Source organism: Dendropsophus ebraccatus, chromosome 5 (assembly GCF_027789765.1).
Source record: "Dendropsophus ebraccatus isolate aDenEbr1 chromosome 5, aDenEbr1.pat, whole genome shotgun sequence".
Classification (NCBI taxonomy): domain Eukaryota; kingdom Metazoa; phylum Chordata; class Amphibia; order Anura; family Hylidae; genus Dendropsophus; species Dendropsophus ebraccatus.
The window spans coordinates 148,913,362-148,934,745 of record NC_091458.1 but is presented as its reverse complement, the minus strand read 5'-3'; the positions used below and the strand labels follow the sequence as shown (position 1 = coordinate 148,934,745).

The 21,384-nt window shown below is 44.5% G+C and overlaps 1 protein-coding gene across 1 annotated transcript in view; it reads right to left on the bottom strand.

Moving 5' to 3' along the window:
- The window catches only part of SMPDL3B (sphingomyelin phosphodiesterase acid like 3B), a 28,249-nt gene extending 9,206 nt beyond the window's left edge, over positions 1–19,043 (bottom strand). The window contains exons 1-6 of the mRNA XM_069971583.1: positions 18,899–19,043; positions 16,601–16,814; positions 7,075–7,172; positions 5,482–5,625; positions 5,221–5,393; positions 2,157–2,337 (exon numbers count right to left, since the gene is read on the bottom strand). Coding sequence (XP_069827684.1) covers positions 2,157–2,337; positions 5,221–5,393; positions 5,482–5,625; positions 7,075–7,172; positions 16,601–16,814; positions 18,899–18,959 — 871 coding nt within the window. The 5' untranslated portion in view covers positions 18,960–19,043. The remainder of the gene's footprint in view (positions 1–2,156; positions 2,338–5,220; positions 5,394–5,481; positions 5,626–7,074; positions 7,173–16,600; positions 16,815–18,898) is intronic.
- Between the last annotated feature and the right edge of the window lie 2,341 nt (positions 19,044–21,384).

Below are 21,384 nucleotides of genomic sequence, written 5' to 3'. Positions count from 1 at the left end.
GGGCACTCACTTTTCCTCTTTTTCTGCATGATCTGCTGGCAATGATTCATCCACAGAATTTTCTGATCATCTTAGGCACCCCAGCACCATCTCTTTATAAACTCCCCATCTATGTTGCTTCACACAGTAACATTGCCCACTATGTGCACCCAGTATTTAGGCCCAGTTTGGGCCATTAAATAGAAGTTAGGCCCCTCCTTCCATCAAAACAGAAGTTAGGTTCTTCTGTGTCTCCATATAGTAGTTAGGCCTTTCTGTGCCACAACATAGTAGTTAGGCTTCCACTATCAATATATATATATATATATATATATATATATATATATATATATATAGTAGTTAGGTCCCCTCTGTGCTCCCACATAATAGTTATGCCTTTCTATTTGCCCCCATATATTACCAAGACCTCTCTATGCCCCCATATAATATATGGGGAAAAGATAGGCCTAACTATTATATTGGGGCACAGAGAGGCTTTAGTACTATATGAATGCACAGAGGAGGCCTAACTGCTATATGGATGCATGCACACAGAGGCCTATCTACTACATGGGAGCACAGAGGAGACCTAACTAATATATGGATGCCCTAAGGCGGCCTAACTATTGTATGGGGACAATATAAATAACTAATAGTTAGGCCTCCTCTGTTTATCCATATAGTAATTAGCTTCCCTCTGTGATCCTATATAGTGGATATGCCTCTCCGTGCACGCATCCTTATAATAGTTATAACCTTCTGTGTCTCTATATAGTGGTTGGGTCTCATCTGAGCCCCCATATAGTAGTTAGGCCATTCAGTGCAGGTAGGCCCCAGTAGAGGGTATCCCCTATGTAGACCAACAAAACACAGTAATCACTGAACTCAAAGAGAACAGTGAAAAAAAACTCTATTGAAATACTCAATCAAGAGTCTTCACTGATGCCCCCAAAAATTTTAATATGCAAAACAAGAGTCCGTGGAGTCTCGGTTGTGAGTCTCAAAACACGGGATAGCAAGATATCTCTAGCCTGTTGCCACGGGGTGCCTCCATGATGGGGAGAGCACCACACCACCCTGATAAATAGCCCCTTAAGTCCCACTCGGTTGCGAGTATTGGAACACAAACAGGGAAACACCAGGGTGGCCCCTTTGTCAATGTCTAACTCAAGGTACGAGTATTGCGATCATTACAAGGGCTTGCCAAGGCAGGCTTCCACCCACAGACAGCCGTTTCGGGGTATTTGCCCCTCGTCAGTGTGCAGTAGGATTCTGGCTAGTTGGGGCAATAACAAATCGACCAACAAAACACAGTAATAACTGAACTCAAAGAGAACAGTGAAAAAAACTCCAATGAAGTAATCAAGAGTCTCCACTGATGCCCCCCAAAATTTTAATATGCAAAACAAGAGTCCGTGGAGTCTCGGTTGCAAGTCTCAAAACACGGGATAGCCAGATACCTCTAGCCTGTTGCCACGGGGTGCCTCCATGATGGGGAGAGCACCACACCACCCTGATAAATAGCCCCCTAAGTCCCACTCGGTTGTGAGTATTGGAACACAAACAGGGAAACACCAGGGTAGCCCCCCTTTGTCAATGTCTAACTCAAGGTACGAGTATTGCGATCATGACAAGGGCTTGCCAAGGCAGGCTTCCATCCACAGACAGCCGTTTCGGGGTATCTGCCCCTCGTCAGTGTGCAGTAGGATTCTGGCTAGTTGGCACCCCGTGGCAACAGGCTAGAGATATCTGGCTATCCCGTGTTTTGAGACTACACGGACTCTTGATTTGCATATCCACTATGTAGCTATCCTCCCCTAATCCTGTAGGCAGTACTGGCAGGACACTGTAAAGGCTTGTAACTGGCTGAGTTGGCAGGTTCTTCTGCAATGACTTATCTAAGGCAGCTTGAGGTCCTTGAGTTTGATGCCAATGGCCTAGACAGAACATTGCCAGTAATGCAGCTAAAGGTTTCCCAGTGGAGGCCAGAGCTGAACACTTCCCCAAAGGCTATGAGCCTTTAGCTACACCTGTGGTCAACCATGTAATCCATTACATCAGAATCTGGCCTATATTGTCTCTGGATTAAAATAAATGTCCATCAATTGAGTAAAATTGTAATAATATATGTAAATATGTAAAATAATATAATACTTAGATAAAAATACTATAATTACCTGAGTTACTGTAGAACATTTTGAAAGAATCTGTATGGTGATGTCCAAAAAACTGTCCCTGTATCACTTGGTGATGTTTCTGGATTATCTCTACATAACGTTTGTTGAACTTCTCCCTGAACCAAGGCTTGCCACGTTTCTTTTCAAAATATCCTGGAGGCACATGACCCACAATGTAAACCTGCAAAGTATTTATTATTAAGAGTAAATATATATGTTTCTTAAACCCATTTTATCAGGTCTTATCCATATGCAGACGAATACGACCTTCAGAGTTAATTGTGTAATTGCACATCAGATGTCATAGATTTTTCCATGGATTTTTACTATTTCTAGAGGTTTTCTGCTCAAAGTAATATGATGCTTCCCTGGTGCAGAATATAACAAACAGCCTATTCTTACCTTTTCGTGCTCCCTCTGTGTCCCCCTATGTCATTTTCCGGTCCCCGGCTAAGCCACCCCACTTCCACTTCTGAGACGGCTCGCCTGGGGGTGACAGCCCACTCAGCCGATCACGACTCTGTCAGTGATTGGCTCAGCAGGCTGTCACCAGCAGACGAGTCTGTCTCGGAAGTTGAGGCTGCATTGGTGACCTTGGATTACTAGGGTATTGGTAAACTGATTACAGATCTGAAACTTCTCCCCTTTTCAGATATCTTCCTGGCTTTATATTAAATAATTGCATGAAAAAACCTGAATGTGTGAACACAACCTCAAGGGATACTCTGGAGTGCTTAAATTGTAATTAGAAACATAAGGCTGTTATGCTGTTTTTTTGTTGGAGGGGAGGGGGTTGGCTTGAAAGAGAATCACAAATAATGCTTTTCTTGTGCTAAATGTTTTTTTTTCTGTTTTCCTGTAATGTGATCACAAGTAATTTGATTCATTGCTCATGTGATTCCAGGATTTCTCATAAGGAATTAAAAAAAAAATGCATATTTGGTAACATGTTTTTTTTCTATTTTCGCTGAAAAAAATTATAACGGGCTATGGTGCATTTTGGAAAAACTGACATTACTCCACAAAATGCATCTACCGTGAGGAAACATGCCACAAAGAAAAAATAAAACATCATAAGGCCAGCTTTACACATAATGGAATCGCAGAAGATTTCTCGCTGTGAGTTTGCAGCGAAATCCTCTCCAATTCCGACACTGTCAGTTTCAGTAGGTTTACATACTCGCAGCGGAATTTTCATTCCACTATAAGGGCGGGTTCAGACTATGGGATTCTCGCGGATAAATTCAGCGGAATTCCGTCGCCTGTACGCGCTCATGGACGCGCGCCTTTCCGCCGGCTCAATAGACACCATTCTCCAGACACCATTGTCACGTCAATTCTTTCATTGTAATGCGGAATCAGCCGGCCCATAGAATGGTTTCTATGGAGCCGGCGGAAGGGGCGCGGCCGTGAGCATGTACAGGCGACGGAATTCCGCGGAATTTATCTGTGAGAATTCCGTAGTCTGAACCCGCCCTGAGTATGTAAATGCCGCCCCCTCAACCCGCCATGACCTGGTGCATACTTTACCGGTCTTTCTGCTAAAGCTCCTGGCTCCCTGACGTCCCGCTCAGCCAATCAGTGGCTGAGGAAGGACAGCACACTAATAGGCTGAGCGGGACGTCAGGATGCCGGGAGCCACGGAAGCAGGCCGGAGTGGGTTAAGGGGGATGGCGTTTACATACTCGCAGCGTGATGAAAATTCAGCATAGAGTATACAAATCTACTGAAACCAGGAGTTTTGGGAATCGAAGCGGATTGTGCAGTGTGAATTCCACAGCGATTCCATTATGTGTGAAACTGGCCTAAGGCTATGTTTCCACACAGTATTTTTGCCCAGTATTTTGAAACCAAAACCAGGAGTGGATTAAAAACACAAAAAGGCTATGTTCTCACACTGTTAAAATTGAGTGGATGGCCATCATTTAATGGCAAATATTGTTTTTTTTTTTTTTTTTTTTTAAACAGCTGTTTTAAAATAACAGCAATTATTTGCCATTAATTTCAACAGTGTGAGAACATAGCCTCTCAGTGTTTTTAATCCACTCCTAGTTTTGGTTGCAAAATACTGACCAAAATACTGCGTGGGAACATAGCCTTAGTATATAATTTAATATTTGCTTATTGACTTCTTATCAACATCAAACATCAAACCACAATAATAAAAAGAAAGTATCTTAACTTTGCACTAATTCCTGTGAAACACCTAATAGGTTAACAAGTGAATCTAAGGGTGCGTTTACACAGAAAGATTTATCTGACAGATTTTGGAAGCCAAAGCCAGGAATGGATTTGAAAAGAGGATAGATCCCAGTCTTTCCTTTATAACCTGATCCCTGTTTATAGTCTGTTCCTGATTTTGGCTTCAAAGATCTGTCAGATAAATCTGTCTGTGTAAACGCACCATAACAAGGTTTGTAATATATCTTATCAGACAAAAATAATTCCTTCTCCTATTAACAAGCATACTACCCCTAAAGCCCCCCATAGACATTAGCCCATCAGTTCTGTTACAACTGAAAACTACAGTTTTAGCTTGCAGAGTAAAAATCTTCAGGAAAATGTCACATATAACATATATAATGGACAGATATCTTTATGTACACACACCACAGCTTATCCTGAAAAGTCACCTGCTTTAAAAGGAATGGAATGTGTCACCTACATTTTCTTTTACTGATTAGCATCAGATACTAAAAATTGTTCCTCAATTCAAGCCTGTTTCTATTTTCTGACTCTAATTTTTTACAGTCAGAAATGTTTTTGTTATGGGGATTGCTATATTGCCTGGACTGTTCTTAACAGCATTTAGAGACATGCTTTACAGCAAGACACATGGACATAGATGACAATAGACAGAGTCTGTCCTCTTGATACCAGTATTATTTCATAATATAGATGGAAAATTAGAAAGAAATGTGACCCAAAACTTCTTAAAAAATATGTTTAATATAAAAACATTATTTAAACAAAAACTTATATTCTGATGACACATTCCCTTTAAGGCATGTCTACATTTGTTAGTTTTTTAACTTGCCTTTTACCGCATTAAGTATAAAGTTACCTTTTCTCCCTTTTCATATGCATTTGACAATTGGCTTTCTAACCATGCAAACTGGTCACTAGGATCCTCCATGTTGGCCGTGATGTCGTTGGAATCATAGTATAAATTTGTATTTAGGACAACAATACGTCCCACATTTCCTATTTTCACCGCTTCTTCACTGTAAAATGCTCCTAGAGAGAGAAGGAAGGAGAGGAAATTACATGTTTTTAATGTAACAGATTTTCTTTGTCTTTTTAATAAATAAGCAAAATATTTTACCTTTTTGAAAAGTGAGTATGGATTCTTGCTTGAGCCATGACTGCCAAAGTTCTGACACCCGATAATAAATAGAATTATTTTGTGTGGGCAATTGGTTTTTAGGGTGAAAATCATGATTTCCTAAAGCGGCATAAACTTTGGTTGCTGAATGAGAAAAAAATAGAAATATTTTAGTTAAGGACATAACTGTCTGGCTGTATTAATGGTTAATAAAGAAATATATATATATATATATATATATATATATATATACATACATATACACACACCTCCAATTCTAAAAAAAAAAGGTTTGGATGCAATGGTTTGCAAAGTTCATAGGGTCTCTGTGATTTGCAAATCCTTGCATTGTGTTTTTATTTATTTTCTTTTAACATTTCACCTTTTTTTGAATTGAGGATATATATTTTTACACACATACACACACATACACACATGCAACCTATCAAAAGAACTTTAGAACACTAATGGGGACATTTAAGAAGCTTGCATCAGTGACGTACGCCACGTAGAAAGCGCAGATTCTCACCTTCACCATGGCGTGCGCTGCATGTTGGGCAGACGTGGGTTTACGCGACAACAGGGGGAGGAGTTGTGGCAACATCAGGTTAAAGAATTAAACACGCTGCAGAAGCATGTAGCATTCCTTACCTGTCTGCCCCAGTTCTGAGACTACCAAAAACCCATTAGTTCTGTACTTCCTGGTTGAGCAGTTACTCAGTACTACAAATTCCCAGAATGCATCGCTCTCCCTCAGCTCTCCATCACAGTCCCTCCCACCAGCCAGGTTTTTCACATATACCTGGAGAATTGCTGATACATTTGACCAAGATAATGGGCATTGGTGAAGAAAGAGCCATTAGAGCCATACGGGGGTCAACTACTGTTTAACAGTAGTATGTCTGTGAGTAACAGACGATCCGGGACGGCTCTTACTTGGTTTGGTTCGGTGCCTTCTCTACCATGCCTTTATTGGGTCAGCTAGTCAGTTGACCAGGGCAACTGATACTTTAAACTTTGCATTTGGGCTGGAGAAGCTACACACTGGAGGAGTCGAAGAACTGGAGGCAACACATATTTTGTTGCTCTTTTATTTTCTGTTTATCAGGGGTGAAGCATGCTGAGGCCAGTACTATAAGAAAAACCCTTTAGGGTGCGTTCACACCTACAGGATCTGCAGCAGATCCGCAGCAGATTTGATGGTGCAGATTTGTTGCTGTGTTCAGTTACATTAAATGAAATCTGCTGCGGATCCAGTAAGTGTGAACGTACCCTTAATGAGTAAAATCCACAATAAAGCCTTCCCTTCCCCACCCCCTTCCCTTCATATATCCCCTTCCATGGTTTAACTTGATGGGCATATGTCTTCTTTCACCCACACCGCATATCTTCCCCATTTGAACATACCCAACAAGACTCCTTGTGCCCAAGCCCCCCTTTAAATTGAACTGCCTGGAGATCTTCGGAGTTTGTCAATTTCCATGTTAAACCCCGCACATATCTGTGTACATTATTATTAGCATTATTCCTACTCTTTACGGTAGATAGAAAACAATGACAAGGATTTGCAGTCAATCATTCTTGGCAACTTACTTGGAAATACTTCTACGATTCGTGTTGTCAGCCATTCCACTATATCTAACACAGCCTTCTCGCCAAGTTTTTCATTAGGTACATGTGGGGTATCATCCCTGAAATCAAAATGGACAAAGAAAGGTGAAATCGTATTTTTGATCATATTTGTGACCAGGGCCAGACTGGGAATAAAATTTAGCCCTGGCAATGAAAAGCATAGAGGCCACTTGCTGCCTGGTTTATGTTAAAGGTATTTAAAAGGGGGGGGGGGGGCGGAGCCTAGCCGGACATGTGAGCGGGCGCGAGTCTTGAGAGCTCCCGCAGGTCTCACTGAATACCGGCAATCTACTACTCCTGCGGGCCACTATTCTCACAGAAAACACTCCCGGGGGTGCGTGGGAACCCCGTGGAGCATTCCGGTACCGGGCAGATGGCTGGAGGGACCACTAAAAGGACAAAATCAACGGCGGGAGCGGGCGGACGAGAAATCCAAGATGGCGCCGACCCGCCGCCTCACACACCACGCAGTACAAGGCAGCTTACTGCAGGGACTGCTGCCAGGCTGGCGGAGTTCCAGAAACCGCCGACCCCACGGATGGGCAATGGATGTGTCCGGTATGATACAGTGGAGGGGGAGGAAATAGAGGAGAGCCCCATAGAGACTGCACCTTCAGAGGCAGACATAACGGAGGGCTGCAGTGATAAGGAGGGAGAGGAGGAATGCACAGATGCTGAGGCAGGGGAAGCAGAGCAGTGCCCCACCACCTGTCTCAGAGGCAGTATATGCACAGGAACCCACACTGAGAGACATTTTGCTGGCAGTCTCACAATGTAACTCCTCTATCACCAAATGTAATGTTGCTATTTCTTCTCTTACACAACAAGTGGGCAGCTTGCAGGGAGAAGTGGGGTTCCTCCGCCAAGATTTACGTAAAGTGAGTGACAGAACCACGGAGGTGGAACACAGAGTGGGAGACCTGGAAGACAAGGTTGTGCCAATTGCCACAACCTCCCGCAAGCATGACCAACTCCTCTGTCAACTACTACTGAAAACGGACGACTTAGAGAATCGTCTGAGAAGGAATAATGTGAGACTGGTGGGAGTGCTGGAGAGAATAGAGGGTGCAAACCCCACAGAATATTTTGAGAACTGTCTTTCTGAAGTTTTTGGGAAGGATAATCTATCCCCTATGTACGCTGTTGAAAGGGCTCACAGAGTACCCACCCGACCCCTCCCACCTGGATCTCCACCTCGTGCAGTACTATTAAAGTTACTCCATTATCGTGATTGTGACATCATATTGCAAGCTGCACGGAATTTGCCAGAAGCTACTATTAATGAAAGCAAAATATCCTTCTTCCCCGATCACTCCGCAGAAGTCCAGAAACAGCGTGCACAGTTCCTAGAGGTGAAGAGGAGGCTGCGTAGTCTCCAGTTGCCATATGCCATGCTGTACCCTGCCAAGTTACGGGTTGTGGCGGCAGGGGACACCCATTTCTTCACTTCCCCAAGAGATGCGACGCACTGGCTGGATCAGGAAGAACAACATCTTCGTGGAAGACACAGCCCGCGCAATCGAGACGCTCCAGCCTGAGATCAGGAGTTGACTACACAAGTTAAAGCTTTGGTGCCCCCAGAGGATGTCCGGGTGTCTGGAAAGTATTAACGCTATATGAGCCAAGTTGATTTCTACGTATTGAACCCCTTTTTTTTTTCCTTTTTATTCTTCTGCTTGCCCGCAGGACTACATTTCTCCTGTTTTAAGTGGGACCTGCCCTGCTTCATACTCACAGCATTGTACCTGACTGTCTGTTCGCTGTGTTACGGTTATGGAGAACTGGTGCCCTAGTCTGCAGATTTTTTGGATGCAGATCACTTTGTTTCTGGGGAATGTGCTGTTATGTTTAAAGTTAGGGTTTTTTTCTTTTTTTCCCCCACCTGTCTGGTTCCACATGGTGCCTTAAACTTCTTATTCTGCATGATATGTTCCGAGACCTGTACACCTCTGCCACCCAGTGGCCGTCCTTAGTATGGAAATGTGATTTTCACCTTCTAAGATTAACTAAGTTTTATATGTCCAACGATATGTCTACTGTGCAGCATTACAATTTTTTAATTATGAGTTAAGTGATAAATATGGCTAGTAAGCTTACAGTGATCTCATGGAATGTGCAGGGCTTGGGAGATGCAGACAAGCGATACGCACTGTTTGATTTCCTACGACAGTATCATCCAGTCAGTGGTACTGTGCGTACAGGAAACACATTTGACCGCGGACACTACCCAATACTTGAGGCGTGCTTGGGTGGAGTGGAGTTAGCACTCTGTACATACACAATACTCCAGAGGGGTGAGCATACTGGTGCATAAAGACATTCCCTTTACATGCATGGACAGTAAAACTGATCAAAATGGTAGATTCATATGTTTATATTGCATTATCTATGGTGTTAGATGCATTCTTAGTACGGTGTATGTCCCGCCTCCGTATAGCTGTACAGTTTTGAACAGAGTGATGGAGTTTGGCTCTGATCACCCGGATGTTTCTCTATTGATAGTAGGGGATTTCAATATGGTGATTGATCCCTCAATGGATAAACATAGTATGGGCTCGATGAACCTAGCCGCTGGTGCCACTTCCTTGGGGAAAATGCTAATAGAGTTAACAGATGTCTGGCGACTGAGGCATCCGGGGGAGCGGTGTTATTCCTGTTACTCATCCACACACCACTCACTATCCAGAATAGATTTAGCTATATGTTCTAACCATATGCTGAACCATATAACCTGTGTTGACTATCTCCCTAGAACCCTCTCAGATCACTCACCCTTGAGAATCCAAATCGCACATCCTGGTTCTGGGGTGGTCGGGAGGAGCCTGTGGAGACTGAACCCGCATTGGTTGACCGTTTTGGACCCAGCTACAGTGATGCCAGTGGTGGATGAGTACTTTGTTTTAAAATGGGGGTTCCGTGTCTCTTCAGGTGGAATGGGATGCCATGAAGGCATACTTACGTGGTAATTTTATCCAGCGTATTACGGGGGTGAAGAGAAGAAGGGGACAGTTGCGGAGGGATTTGCTGAAGGGCTTAAGAGAGGGGGAGGAGCAGCATGTTCTGCAACCAACAGAGGGTACCGCCCGGAGGCTTCAAGCGGCCCATAAGGCTCTTAACATATTTGACATGGAATCCACAGCGCAAAAACGCACATTTGCTAAACATTCCTTTTTTGTTGAGGGGGAGAAGGCGGGACACATCCTGGCAGTGGTTGCCAATGCCCAACGGAATCCTTTGTATATCACGAGCATTCAAAGTCAGGAGGGGGATGTAGTGACGACACTGACGGACATATTGGAGGTGTTTAGACGCTATTATCTAACGTTATACTCCTCTCATCCTGATGCAGTTTTTGGGTGGCATATCATTACCGACTCTCACTTTAGAACAACAAGACTTTTTAGACACACCATTATCCTTAGAAGAACTAGAGGCGGCGGTGACTTCCCTACATAACTACAAGGCACCAGGATCAGACGGGCTCCCGGCCGAACTGTATAAATTAGTTGGGAAACCCCTACTCCCCAAATTTCTAGAACTATGGAAAGCCTCATTGCAATCAGGCACCCTGCCAGTGTCTATGCAGGAGGCAATAATAGTGGTCTTCCCAAAACCTGGGAGAGATCCTTTGATTCCTGACTCCTATAGGCCCATTTCCTTACTTCCAGTTGATATTAAAATCATAGCTAAAGCTCTGGCCACTCGTCTCTCTGGTTTTTTTTTTTTTATCTTTGATACACCCCGATCAGACGGGATTTATCCCTGCTAGATCTACGGCTCTGAACATACGTAGATTACACCTCAATTTACAGATACCAGTGGATAATCCGGGGGCTCGTGTGGTTTGCTCATTGGGCGCTGTCAAGGCATTTGACAGCGTCGAATGGCCATACTTGTGGGCGGTCTTGGAGAAGATGGGGTTTGGACCAGTATTTCTGTCATCTATACAACTACTATACTCGGCCCCAGTGGCTCATCTGCGGATAAATGGTGGGCTATCCCCAACCTTTCCACTTCATCGGGGGACGCGGCAGGGATGCCCGATCTCCCCGCTGCTGTTTGCGCTGGCTAAAGAGCCCCTAGCTTCCTTGCTGCGCTCGCATACTGGGGTGATTGGCTTTAGGAGGGGCGCGAGGGAGGATAAATTGGCGTTATATGCCGACGATTTATTACTCTACCTTAATGACTCCTCCGCCTCCCTTTCTATCGCTATGACCACCATAAATGAATTCGGGGCATATTTGGGCCTTACTATAAATTGGGATAAATCAGTCATTATGCCCATAGATTCAAATGATACTCTGCAGTTAGATCCGGCCATCCCGTTGAGGTGTGTTAGCACATTCAAGTATCTGGGAGTTTTTATCTCTAGAGAGGTTAGAGCATATGAAAAATTGAACATGACACCCCTGATGTGTAAATTTCAGCAGAAACTGGCGGTCTGGCGTAAATTACCGTTGTCGGTGGTGGGTAGAGCAAATCTGGTGAAGATGATATGGATGCCACAACTATTATATATTTTACATAACTCTCCTGTATGGCTTCCCTCTCGCCTTTTCCATAAGATTCACTCTCTCCTCCGCGCATTGATATGGGGTTCCCAGCATCCACGTATTAAATTAAAAACATTACAAAGAGCTAAGGAGGATGGGGGTCTCGCTATTCCTAATGCAGCCATGTACTTCCTTGCGGCCCAATTACAGCACCTTAAGGGATGGGATGTGGGTGACGGGGGTGACCAGAACAAAGCATTGATTGGACACCACCTACAGTCAGACTCTCTGTTCGAAACTCTAGAGGCCAAAAGGATGTTACTGCTCAATCCTCCGATACCAACCTTACTGCTTATACACAAAATATGGAAAATTAGAGACCTACATGGCATTACGGGATATACACCGTATACATCCATATGGGATACTCCATGGTTGGGAGAATTATACTTCCTGGAGGGGTTTTCCGCCTGGAGAGACACGGGAACTAGGAAAGTAATGCAATTGTATGATGGTAGACAGCTGAAACGGTTTGACCAACTGCAAAGTCAATTTGTGCTACCCCACACTGAATTTTACAAGTATTTACAATTACGTCATGCATGTGAAGCGGAAGGGGAACTACTTGTATCGGGAGTACAATATCTGCCACCAATGAATATTGTAGGGGAGTCAGAGTCCACTAAGGGACTTATCTCCTGCCTATACAGACACATTATATCTAAGCACCTAGATAGATTTCCACTTATGTTGCGGGAAAAATGGGAGGCAGATATTGGCCATTTAGAAGAAGGCCAATGGAAGGAGATAATGGAAATGACACCTAAACTGTCCTTAGGGGAACAACACCGCCTGTTACACCGTGTGTATCGCACACCACAGTTTCTCTTCCGCATAAATGTCCGGGACACACCTATGTGCCCGCGATGTCATGTACATGAAGGGGGTTTATTGCACATGTTTTGGCGGTGTCCCAAGCTGTTCCGCTATTGGAGAGGGGTGGCGTCGACCATACAAAAAGCATACTCAGTGGAATTGCAACAATCTCCACTGGTTTATATATTAGGATATGTAGAAGACTTAGCACTACATGTTGTAGTACAAACTGCAGTAGCCCGTATTTTGTTCATGGCGCGTAAGCTCATTGCACAGCATTGGCTAGACGAGACCCCTCCTTCGGTATCGGAATTTGTGGGAAAGGTTAATTGGTTGATTGACATGGAGAGGTACGCAATATGAGAAAAGCTAACAAAGAGTTTAAAAAACTCTGGGGAAGATGGATGGCTATCCCTGAACTAGTGTCTCCAGGTTCTCGCACATAAGTTGGGACATATGATGTACGGGTAGGAGGGACGGTCTATATCATCATTGTCAGTATCTTATTCCTGCTTGTCGGCGAAGGTGTACAGGGCTTGGCCTAGTCAGGCCTCTCTTTTGTATTTTGCCTTTAATGGTTTTCTCAATTCAGTTTATATCCGGAAACACTCATGCGGTGGAATGATGTCAAGATTTGTGGACTGTTGCTCTTTATATGTTCACAAGGACTGTGGAACTGGAAGGACTGGGGGGTGGGGGGGAGGGTTAGGGAGGGTATGGGTCGGAGGGTATGCCCTCTGGGGAGTTTTTGTTTGTTGTTAAAAAAAAATACCTTCAATAAAAACAATTTTGATTAAAAAATAAAACTGCTCCCCTATCTACGGGATCTCTAGATGGTGCCCCAGCTCCTTTGTTATGAATCTGTAGATTAGTGCCCCAGCTCCTTTGTTATGCATAGAGCCGGGGGTTGGTGCATGACCTGCAGCTGTATTCATTCTCTATGGAGCCGCTGGAAAGAGTTGAGTGCTGTGCTTGGTTCTCGCCAGCGGCATCTTGGAGAATGAATGGAGCTGCGAGCCGACCTGCAGCCCCAATCATAAAGGAGCCGGGACACCAATCTAGAGATCCCTAGAGGGCACGGAGGTCAGACCCCCCGCAATCTTATACTTGTCCCCTATCCAGTGGATAGAGGACAAGTAAGTTTAAATCGGAAAACCCCTTTAGGGTGCATTCACATTTAGCGAGTTTTGCCAGTCCACTATAGTCTGTGGCCCTCCATTTTAGGGGTCTGGAAAGGGCCCCGGGAGGGTAAGTGGCTGGGAAGGGCGCCGAGAGGGTCTGCTTTAGGGGGCTGGAGTGGGCATGGGCTATAAGGCCCCGTTCCCACTGAGCAAAGCTAGCGGAATTCCGCTACGGAATTGTCCGCCGCGGAATGCCGTTAGCTTCTTGCTCATAATGGGAGTCTATGGGAGGCGTGCGCTCCCGCTCTGTACGCGCTGAAAAATGAACATGTTCATTCTTCAGCGCGTACAGAGCAAGAGCGCGCGCCTGCCATAGACTCCCATTATGAGTGGGAGGCTAACGGCATTCCGTGACGGAATTGTCCGCCGCGGAATGCCGTTAGCCTCCCGCTCGCAGAATTCCACTACCTTTGCTCTGTGGGAACGGGGCCTAAGGGGTGCTGGGAGGGTCCACGTTAGGGGACTGGGCTGGGAAGAAAACTGGGAGTGCCCACGCTAGGGGGCTGGGGCGGGCCTGTGCTTGAAAGGGTGCCGTTGGGGGCCTACATTATAGCAAAGGACAGGTAAATTAATGGTTGGGATAGGTAATCAGGTTAGGGTGGAGGGGCTCCCTCATGGTTCCTTCACCTTGATGTGGTGAGGGAGCTTGGTGATCCAATAAGCTAAGCTGGTGGGAGTAATACTCCTGGCGGAGTCATCCGTGCCAGACAGGTCAGTGGGGAGAGGCCAGACTAAGTAAGGCACCCAGAAGAAAGGGCTGGTATCCTAGACATTTTAAATTTTTTAAAAACACAATGGACATATACTATCCACAACACAGCTAGCACACGCGCTACACGTAACAGTCAGCAGGACACACTACACACGTTGCTATTCCCATCTGCTTTTGTTGTTGATTGATGAACCTTGGAATAGGCAAGCGGGAAATGACAGGACCCCCCAAGATTCCCATCCACCATTAAGCTCTGTCTGTATTCCTGCTAAGCCCATCCGCCCATCTACCTTTGCATTATGCCCTTGCGTTTTGAACTAAATTCCTCTTCTGATTGCCACCCCTGCCTTGACCAGTACTGATAAAGAATCCCCTTCTTCAGGGTCAGACCTTCAGCAATCATGAAGATGTTGGGTTTGCTGGAAACAAGTATATGAAGGATATGGGGCTGGATGATACTGGACTCCAATATGACGGCTGGCTCCTCTTCTGCACAATGTTATCTGAACTATACAGTTTCTACAACCAATGTTAGGAAATGACTGACTACGAGGGGCATACCTGGTGACAGGGGCCATTATACTTAACTACAAGGGGCATATTTGGCTACAGTGGGAATATATGGCTGCACTGGGTATGGCTACAGGTACATACCTGGCTAGGAGGGGCATGTCTGACTAAAGAGGGCATGACGGGCAGCAGGGAACAACCTGATTACATGAAGCATACCTGGCTGCAAGGGACACTGTATCTGGCTGCAAGGGGCATTCCTGGCTACAGGGGGCATTGTATCTGGTTGCAGGTTGCATTCTTGCCTACAGAGGGCTTATCTTGCTATGAGGCGTCATTGTATCCGACAGCTGGGAGACAGGGCACATACCTGGCTACAGGGGGGACATTACAGGCTACAGGGGGACATTGTATCTGACCGGAAAAAACATATATGCCTACAGATGTCTTATTTTGATACAGGTGGTATTATATCCTATAACTAGGGGCATATCTATCAACAAGGGGTATACCTGACTACATAAAGAATAGCTAACAATAGGGGACATACATGGCTGCAGAGGGAGGCATTGTATCTGGCTACAGGGGGCATACTTGGCTGCATAGAGCATATTTGGCTACAAGGGGGTATACCTGGCTACAGGGGGCACTGTATCAGACATGGGGCATACCTGGCTGCAGGGGGCATATGTGACTAAAGAAGGCATATTTGGCTACATTGGGAATATCTGGATACAAGCGGCATTGTATCTGGCTACAGGAGGCACTATTACTTGCCATTACTTATGAACTGTTCATCTGCAGTTCAATGTTTCCAAATGCTATTTTGTTAGGGAAAATTATCTGCTTAATCCGGCCGATTTGGGCAGATATCGCTCTGTGTAATAAAGGCAATGATCAGCCAAGGACCTGATCACCGGCTGATTGTTGTCCTTCAGCAGAATTAAAAGTCATCGACCGCTCACCACTTTGTTCATTGCTCTGTGTAAGGGGGACTTTTCAAAGTAAGCGAGCGCCAAGCCTCTACTCGGCATGATAATCGTGCATTAAGGAATATATATATGTATATATATATATATATATATTTATATATATATATTATTAACAATATCCGTGCAGCCCTTAAAAATAATAACATTTATACTTACCTATGCTCCCCCGGTGTCCTGCAGCCTTCTGCCAGTGTTCTCTCTGCACCGCTGACACTTCTGGTCCCGTCTCTTTAATGAGAGGCTGCTTGGCCAATCATCGCCCGAGAGGAGACAGCACGGCCAGTGATTGGCTAAGCTACCTGTCATTGAAGAGATAGGGCAAGAAGTGTCAGCGGTGCAGAGAGAACACTGGTAGAAGGCTGCAGGACAGGCTGTTTAGCCAATCTTGGGTCGAAGCGCTGTCCCGTCTTGGCTAGTAATTGGCTGAGCAGCTTGTTTTTTTTTTATAATGAAACTTAATGGAAAGATGGATCAAAACGGATGCACACAAAAGCATCCGTTTTTCAGCCATTTTTTTGCAATAGCATATGAAAAAAAAAAGGATAAGAAAAAATGTAGTGTGAACCAAGCCTAATACAGCGTTAAGTGGCTATTATTTAACAGAAACCTGGTAAACCGGTATCTCAAAAACAGCAGATGTCAACACATAAGTGAGTAATATCAGAATGAGATCATTGATTAGGGGAAGTCTCGTATCTCAGAATGCATGCACTTTGTACTCACCCAGTCCACAGTATGAAGTCCGGATCAGGCAAAATTGTTTTCATTGCATATATAGATGAGTTAATGAGGGAACTTGGAGAATCACACAGATAATTCCCCCATTCTCCTGCATCTGTAACTGGCCGATCACCTGCAGATGGACATACTTTACCAGGGTCACTGGTCACTGTGTAGTTTGGGTCAAGGTGCAAGTCTGTCAAGTGCCAGAAATAACCTAAGAAAAAGATGAATCAATTTTGAATTCATGTTCTTCAGAATAGAAGCAAAGACTTCAGAAGAAAAGGATTTAGGGGTAGTGATTTCTGACAGCCTTAAAATGAGTGACCAGTACAGCCAGATGGTAGGAAAAGCTAATCGTATGCTGGGCTGTATATATATAATGGTATGCTGGGGTGTATATATAATCGTATGCTGGGCTGTATAGCTAGAGGTATAACCAGTAGGATGAGGGAGATTGTGATCCCGCTGTATAGAGCTCTAGTGACATCACATCTGGAATACTGTGTCCAGTTCTGGAGACCTCACCTACATAAAGATATTGATAAAATAGAACGGGTCCAAAGACGGGCTACATAAATGGTGGAGGGTGTCAGGCATAAAGGAAAGACCTGGAGGAAAGATGAAAAAGGGAGAAATGATGGGAACCTTTATATATGTTATAGGACTAAAGCCCCTATTACAAGGGGTGATGCAGAGAAGCAAACGAGCATTGTCATCGCCAGCTTTCTCCTCGTACCCCCCCTCGCTGCTGGCGCTATTATACGCGTCGGCAGCGATCGGTCAAGAGCCGGAGGGGCCGCCCAGGTGATCCCTAGATCCTCCGGGCAGCCCATAGAAGATAGCAGCGGTCTGCTGCTGCTGCTCCTATTATGCGGAGCGCCAGATCGTTGCTATTTTAGTCGTTTGTCTTTCAACATGGTGAAAGACGACAGACAACGATCAGTCGACATCATTCATGTCGGCTGATCGCTGTCTTCTATTACACAAGACGATTATCGGCCGAATACAGACGATAATCGTTTTGTGTAATAGGGCCTTTAATAGGGTTCAAGAGGGAATTGTTTTTAATAAAAAAAGAATAAGGGAACACAGCGAGAGGTTAGCTGGGGAAAAGGTCAAAAACAACACAAGAAAATATTACTTTACTGAATGAGTAGTAGATGCTTGGAACAAACTTCCAGCAGATGCAGTATGTACACTCACCGGCCACTTTATTAGGTACACCTGTCCAACTGCACCAATTAATTTCTAATCAGCCAATCCCATGGCGGCAACTCAGTGAATTTAGGCATGTAGACATGGTCAAGACAATCTCCTGCAGTTCACACCGAGCATCAGTATGGGGAAGAAAGGTGATTTGAGTGCCTTTGAACGTGGCATGGTTGTTGGTGCCAGAAGGGCTGGTCTGAGTATTTCAGAAACTGCTGATCTACTGGGATTTTCACGCACAACCATCTCTAGGGTTTACAGAGAATGGTCCGAAATAGAAAAAACATCCAGTGAGCGGCAGTTCTGTGGGCGGAAATGCCTTGTTGATGCCAGAGGTCAGAGGAGAATGGGCAGACTGGTTCGAGCTGATAGAAAGGCAACAGTGACTCAAATAGCCAACCGTTACAACCAAGGTAGGCAGAAGAGCATCTCTGAATGCACAGTACCTCCAACTTTGAGGCAGATGGGCTACAGCAGCAGAAGACCACCCGTTACTAGCATGGTGTACTTAATAAAGTGGCCGGTGAGTGTAAATCTACAATAACAGAATGTAAACCTGCCTGGCATAAACATATATCTATCCTAAGTTAAATACAAAAAGGGCTGCATAGATGGACCAGGGGGTCTTATTCTGCCAACATCATCTGCTTTCTTCCAAAAACAGCATCACACTTGTCCTCATCTTGTAGGTGGTATAACAACTGAACTCCATTCACTTCAATAGGACTAAGGGTCCTTTTACACTCACAGATATCTGACAGAGATATAAACAAAAACCTGTCAGATATGTGAGGGTGCCTTTTAACAGAGATTTATCTGACAGATTTTTAAAGCCAAAGCCAGGAATAGGTTTGAAAAGAGGAGAAATCTCAGTCTTTCCTTTTTGACCAGTTCTCTGTTTATAGTCTGTTCCTGGCTTTGGCTTAAGAAATCTGTCAGATAAACCTCTCTGTGTAAAGGCAACCTTAGCTGAATTTCCAATCACAAACTGAAGAAAGTAGCTTTTTTAAAAAGAAATCCTGGACAAAGGATGAAATACACCTAGTTTATTCCTTTATATTGTTACCGTATACCAATAATACTGCTTACCTCTTTCTGATGAGGAGTAAACAGCATAGGCTGCAAGAAGCTGAAAGATGACAGATCTCATGGCAGAAGAGGACGGTGTTTGTGAAGACTTGATTCTGAACCTCCGCTGACTGCTCTCTCTGACCTTACTGTCCTTTTCAGGAAGTGTTCAACATTTCCTAAGAAATATTCTATTATTTACAACCTAAACGGTTTGTACCACAGGGTTGTAAGCATGCCAAGCTATGTTATAGATTTACAGCTTAATTGTCTGTAAACCGTGTACCAGATAGCAGCTCCAGTGTGGATCAACTTCTTCTTTTTACATTGCGAGTTAAGTGAATTTGGAAAAACAGACTAGTGAGAGGGCTGAAGCGGAGCACAATGTAGACCAGTGATTCCCAAACTGTGAGGCGGGCCTCACAAGTGAGGGGCCCCCCAGTTGTTGGTGAGGCCCAGCTCAGGAGCCAGTTTTTACAAAGTAACTATGGTCTGCACAGTCCTTTTGCTGTTTGCAGAAATCTCCATTTTAGCAACAATATTCATTTGTTTTGTACTTGCTTTATTAGTATCTAGGGCTTGGTAAATGGGTGAAAGGTAGCCCTAGCATTATTTTCAGCTTTTAAAGGGGTTATCCAGCACTACAAAAACATGGCCACTTTCTTCCAGAGACAGCCCCACTCTTGTCTCCAGCTTGGGCAGGGTTTTGCTGCTCAGTTCCATTGAAGTGAATGGACCTTAATTGCAAACCACACCTGAACTGGAGACAGGAGTCGTGTTGTCTCTGAAAAAAAGCTAAAATTATTATGTTAATTTGTTTTCCCTGAGACCAATTGGCATCACAACATATGGGGTAAATTCGCCCCTGCGATCCCCTGGGACGAAGGAATATTTAATGAAAAAATAACAATTAAATTTTAATCCCCTCCTCCTTGAGGTATAAATAGGCTCCACCTCCCCCTAGACCTCAGTCTAATTATAAAGAAACATAAAACACAGGGAGGGAGTCTTGTGATGCCAATGGGTCTCAGGGAAAACAAATTAACATAATAATTTTAGCTTCCCTTACGTCCCATTGGCATCACAACATATGGGGAATTAGCAAGCATTATCCCCAATGGGCGGGTTATTTACTACGTCCGCATTAAGAACAGATCTTGCAAAGGTTGTTCTTGATAAGAAAGAAGTATCCAGCCTGAAATATCTCACAAAGGTAGTCAAAGGCGACAAGGTAGCTGCCTGGCATATGTCCTCAAGTGGCACAGCGGCACGCTCTGCCCAAGTGGAGGCCACAGCTCTAGTAGAGTGAGCCCTGGTAAATTCTGGTGGATCCAGATCTGCAGAGGAGTAACATAAGGCAATGGGAGTCACAGATTTATCTGGATATTGAAGGTTTTGAAGCCTTCCTCCCCTTGTTCACCTACTCTATGTAGATAGATCTTGATAGCTCTGGATACGTCCAATAAAGAAAGATCCAAGTCTTCTTCAGATGATCCAGTAGGAGAAAATACAGGCAATACTATAGGCTGGTTGATGTTGGCAAATGAAGCCACCATAGGCAGGAATCCTGGAAGGAACCTAAGGATAACCTTGTCTTGGAAAAAAATCACGTATGGAGGTGCGGAGCCAAGGGCTTGAAGATCTCCAACTCTCTTAGCAGAGGTAATGGCTAGTAAAAGAGAAACTTTCAATGTTAACTTGAAGTCTACTTCCTCCCAAGGCTTAAAGGGAGGAAGACACAGGCGTCTCAACACAAAGGATAAGTCTCATGGGTCTACCTGCTTTACCAGGTTAGGCCTAGTCTAGCCTTAACAAAATTCTTTACCTCCAAGATCTGAAAAAAAGGTGAGTTTAGGTGTGCAGAGAGGGCTGCTATCTGCACCTTGATGGAAGTAGGTTTTAATCCTTTATAGAAGCCTTCCTGTAAAAACTCCAATGACTGTGGAGTAGAAGGTTTACGTCCATCAATACTCCTGCATAGTCCTTGACCCATACAACTACATCCTGAACATCAGGCTCCTCATAGGTTTAGGTCTGCATGAAGGACAGCGTACTGAAACACATAGGCACTCATAAATATTTTTATGAAAGAAAGGATGAATCTTATCTGGAAAAAATGATCCTCCTACGGTATCCATAGCCGTCAGGTAGAGGAGTCTCACACTCGGCACATGAAGTGCTTCCTTAGAAGGTCTTTTGCCAGCAGCAGGACTGGTCTCCATTTCAGACATCTGCAAATAACCAATGGATTACAATACATATAAACCACTGGCCTGGCTAGAGTGATATCGGAAAGAGACACTAGGTGGCAGCAACACTTACTTTTAAGTATATAGAAGAGAGATCACAGCACTTTGCACAAATGATTTCTATTAGACCCAAATGAGCCACAGAAAATCCTTCCAGAGGAAGACAGCCAGACCTAGAGGTAGCAACAGCTTACCTTCTGCCTTGGACACACAGCTAATCCGGCGTGCAGAGAGCGCGCTCGCCGCTGCCGGCCCTCG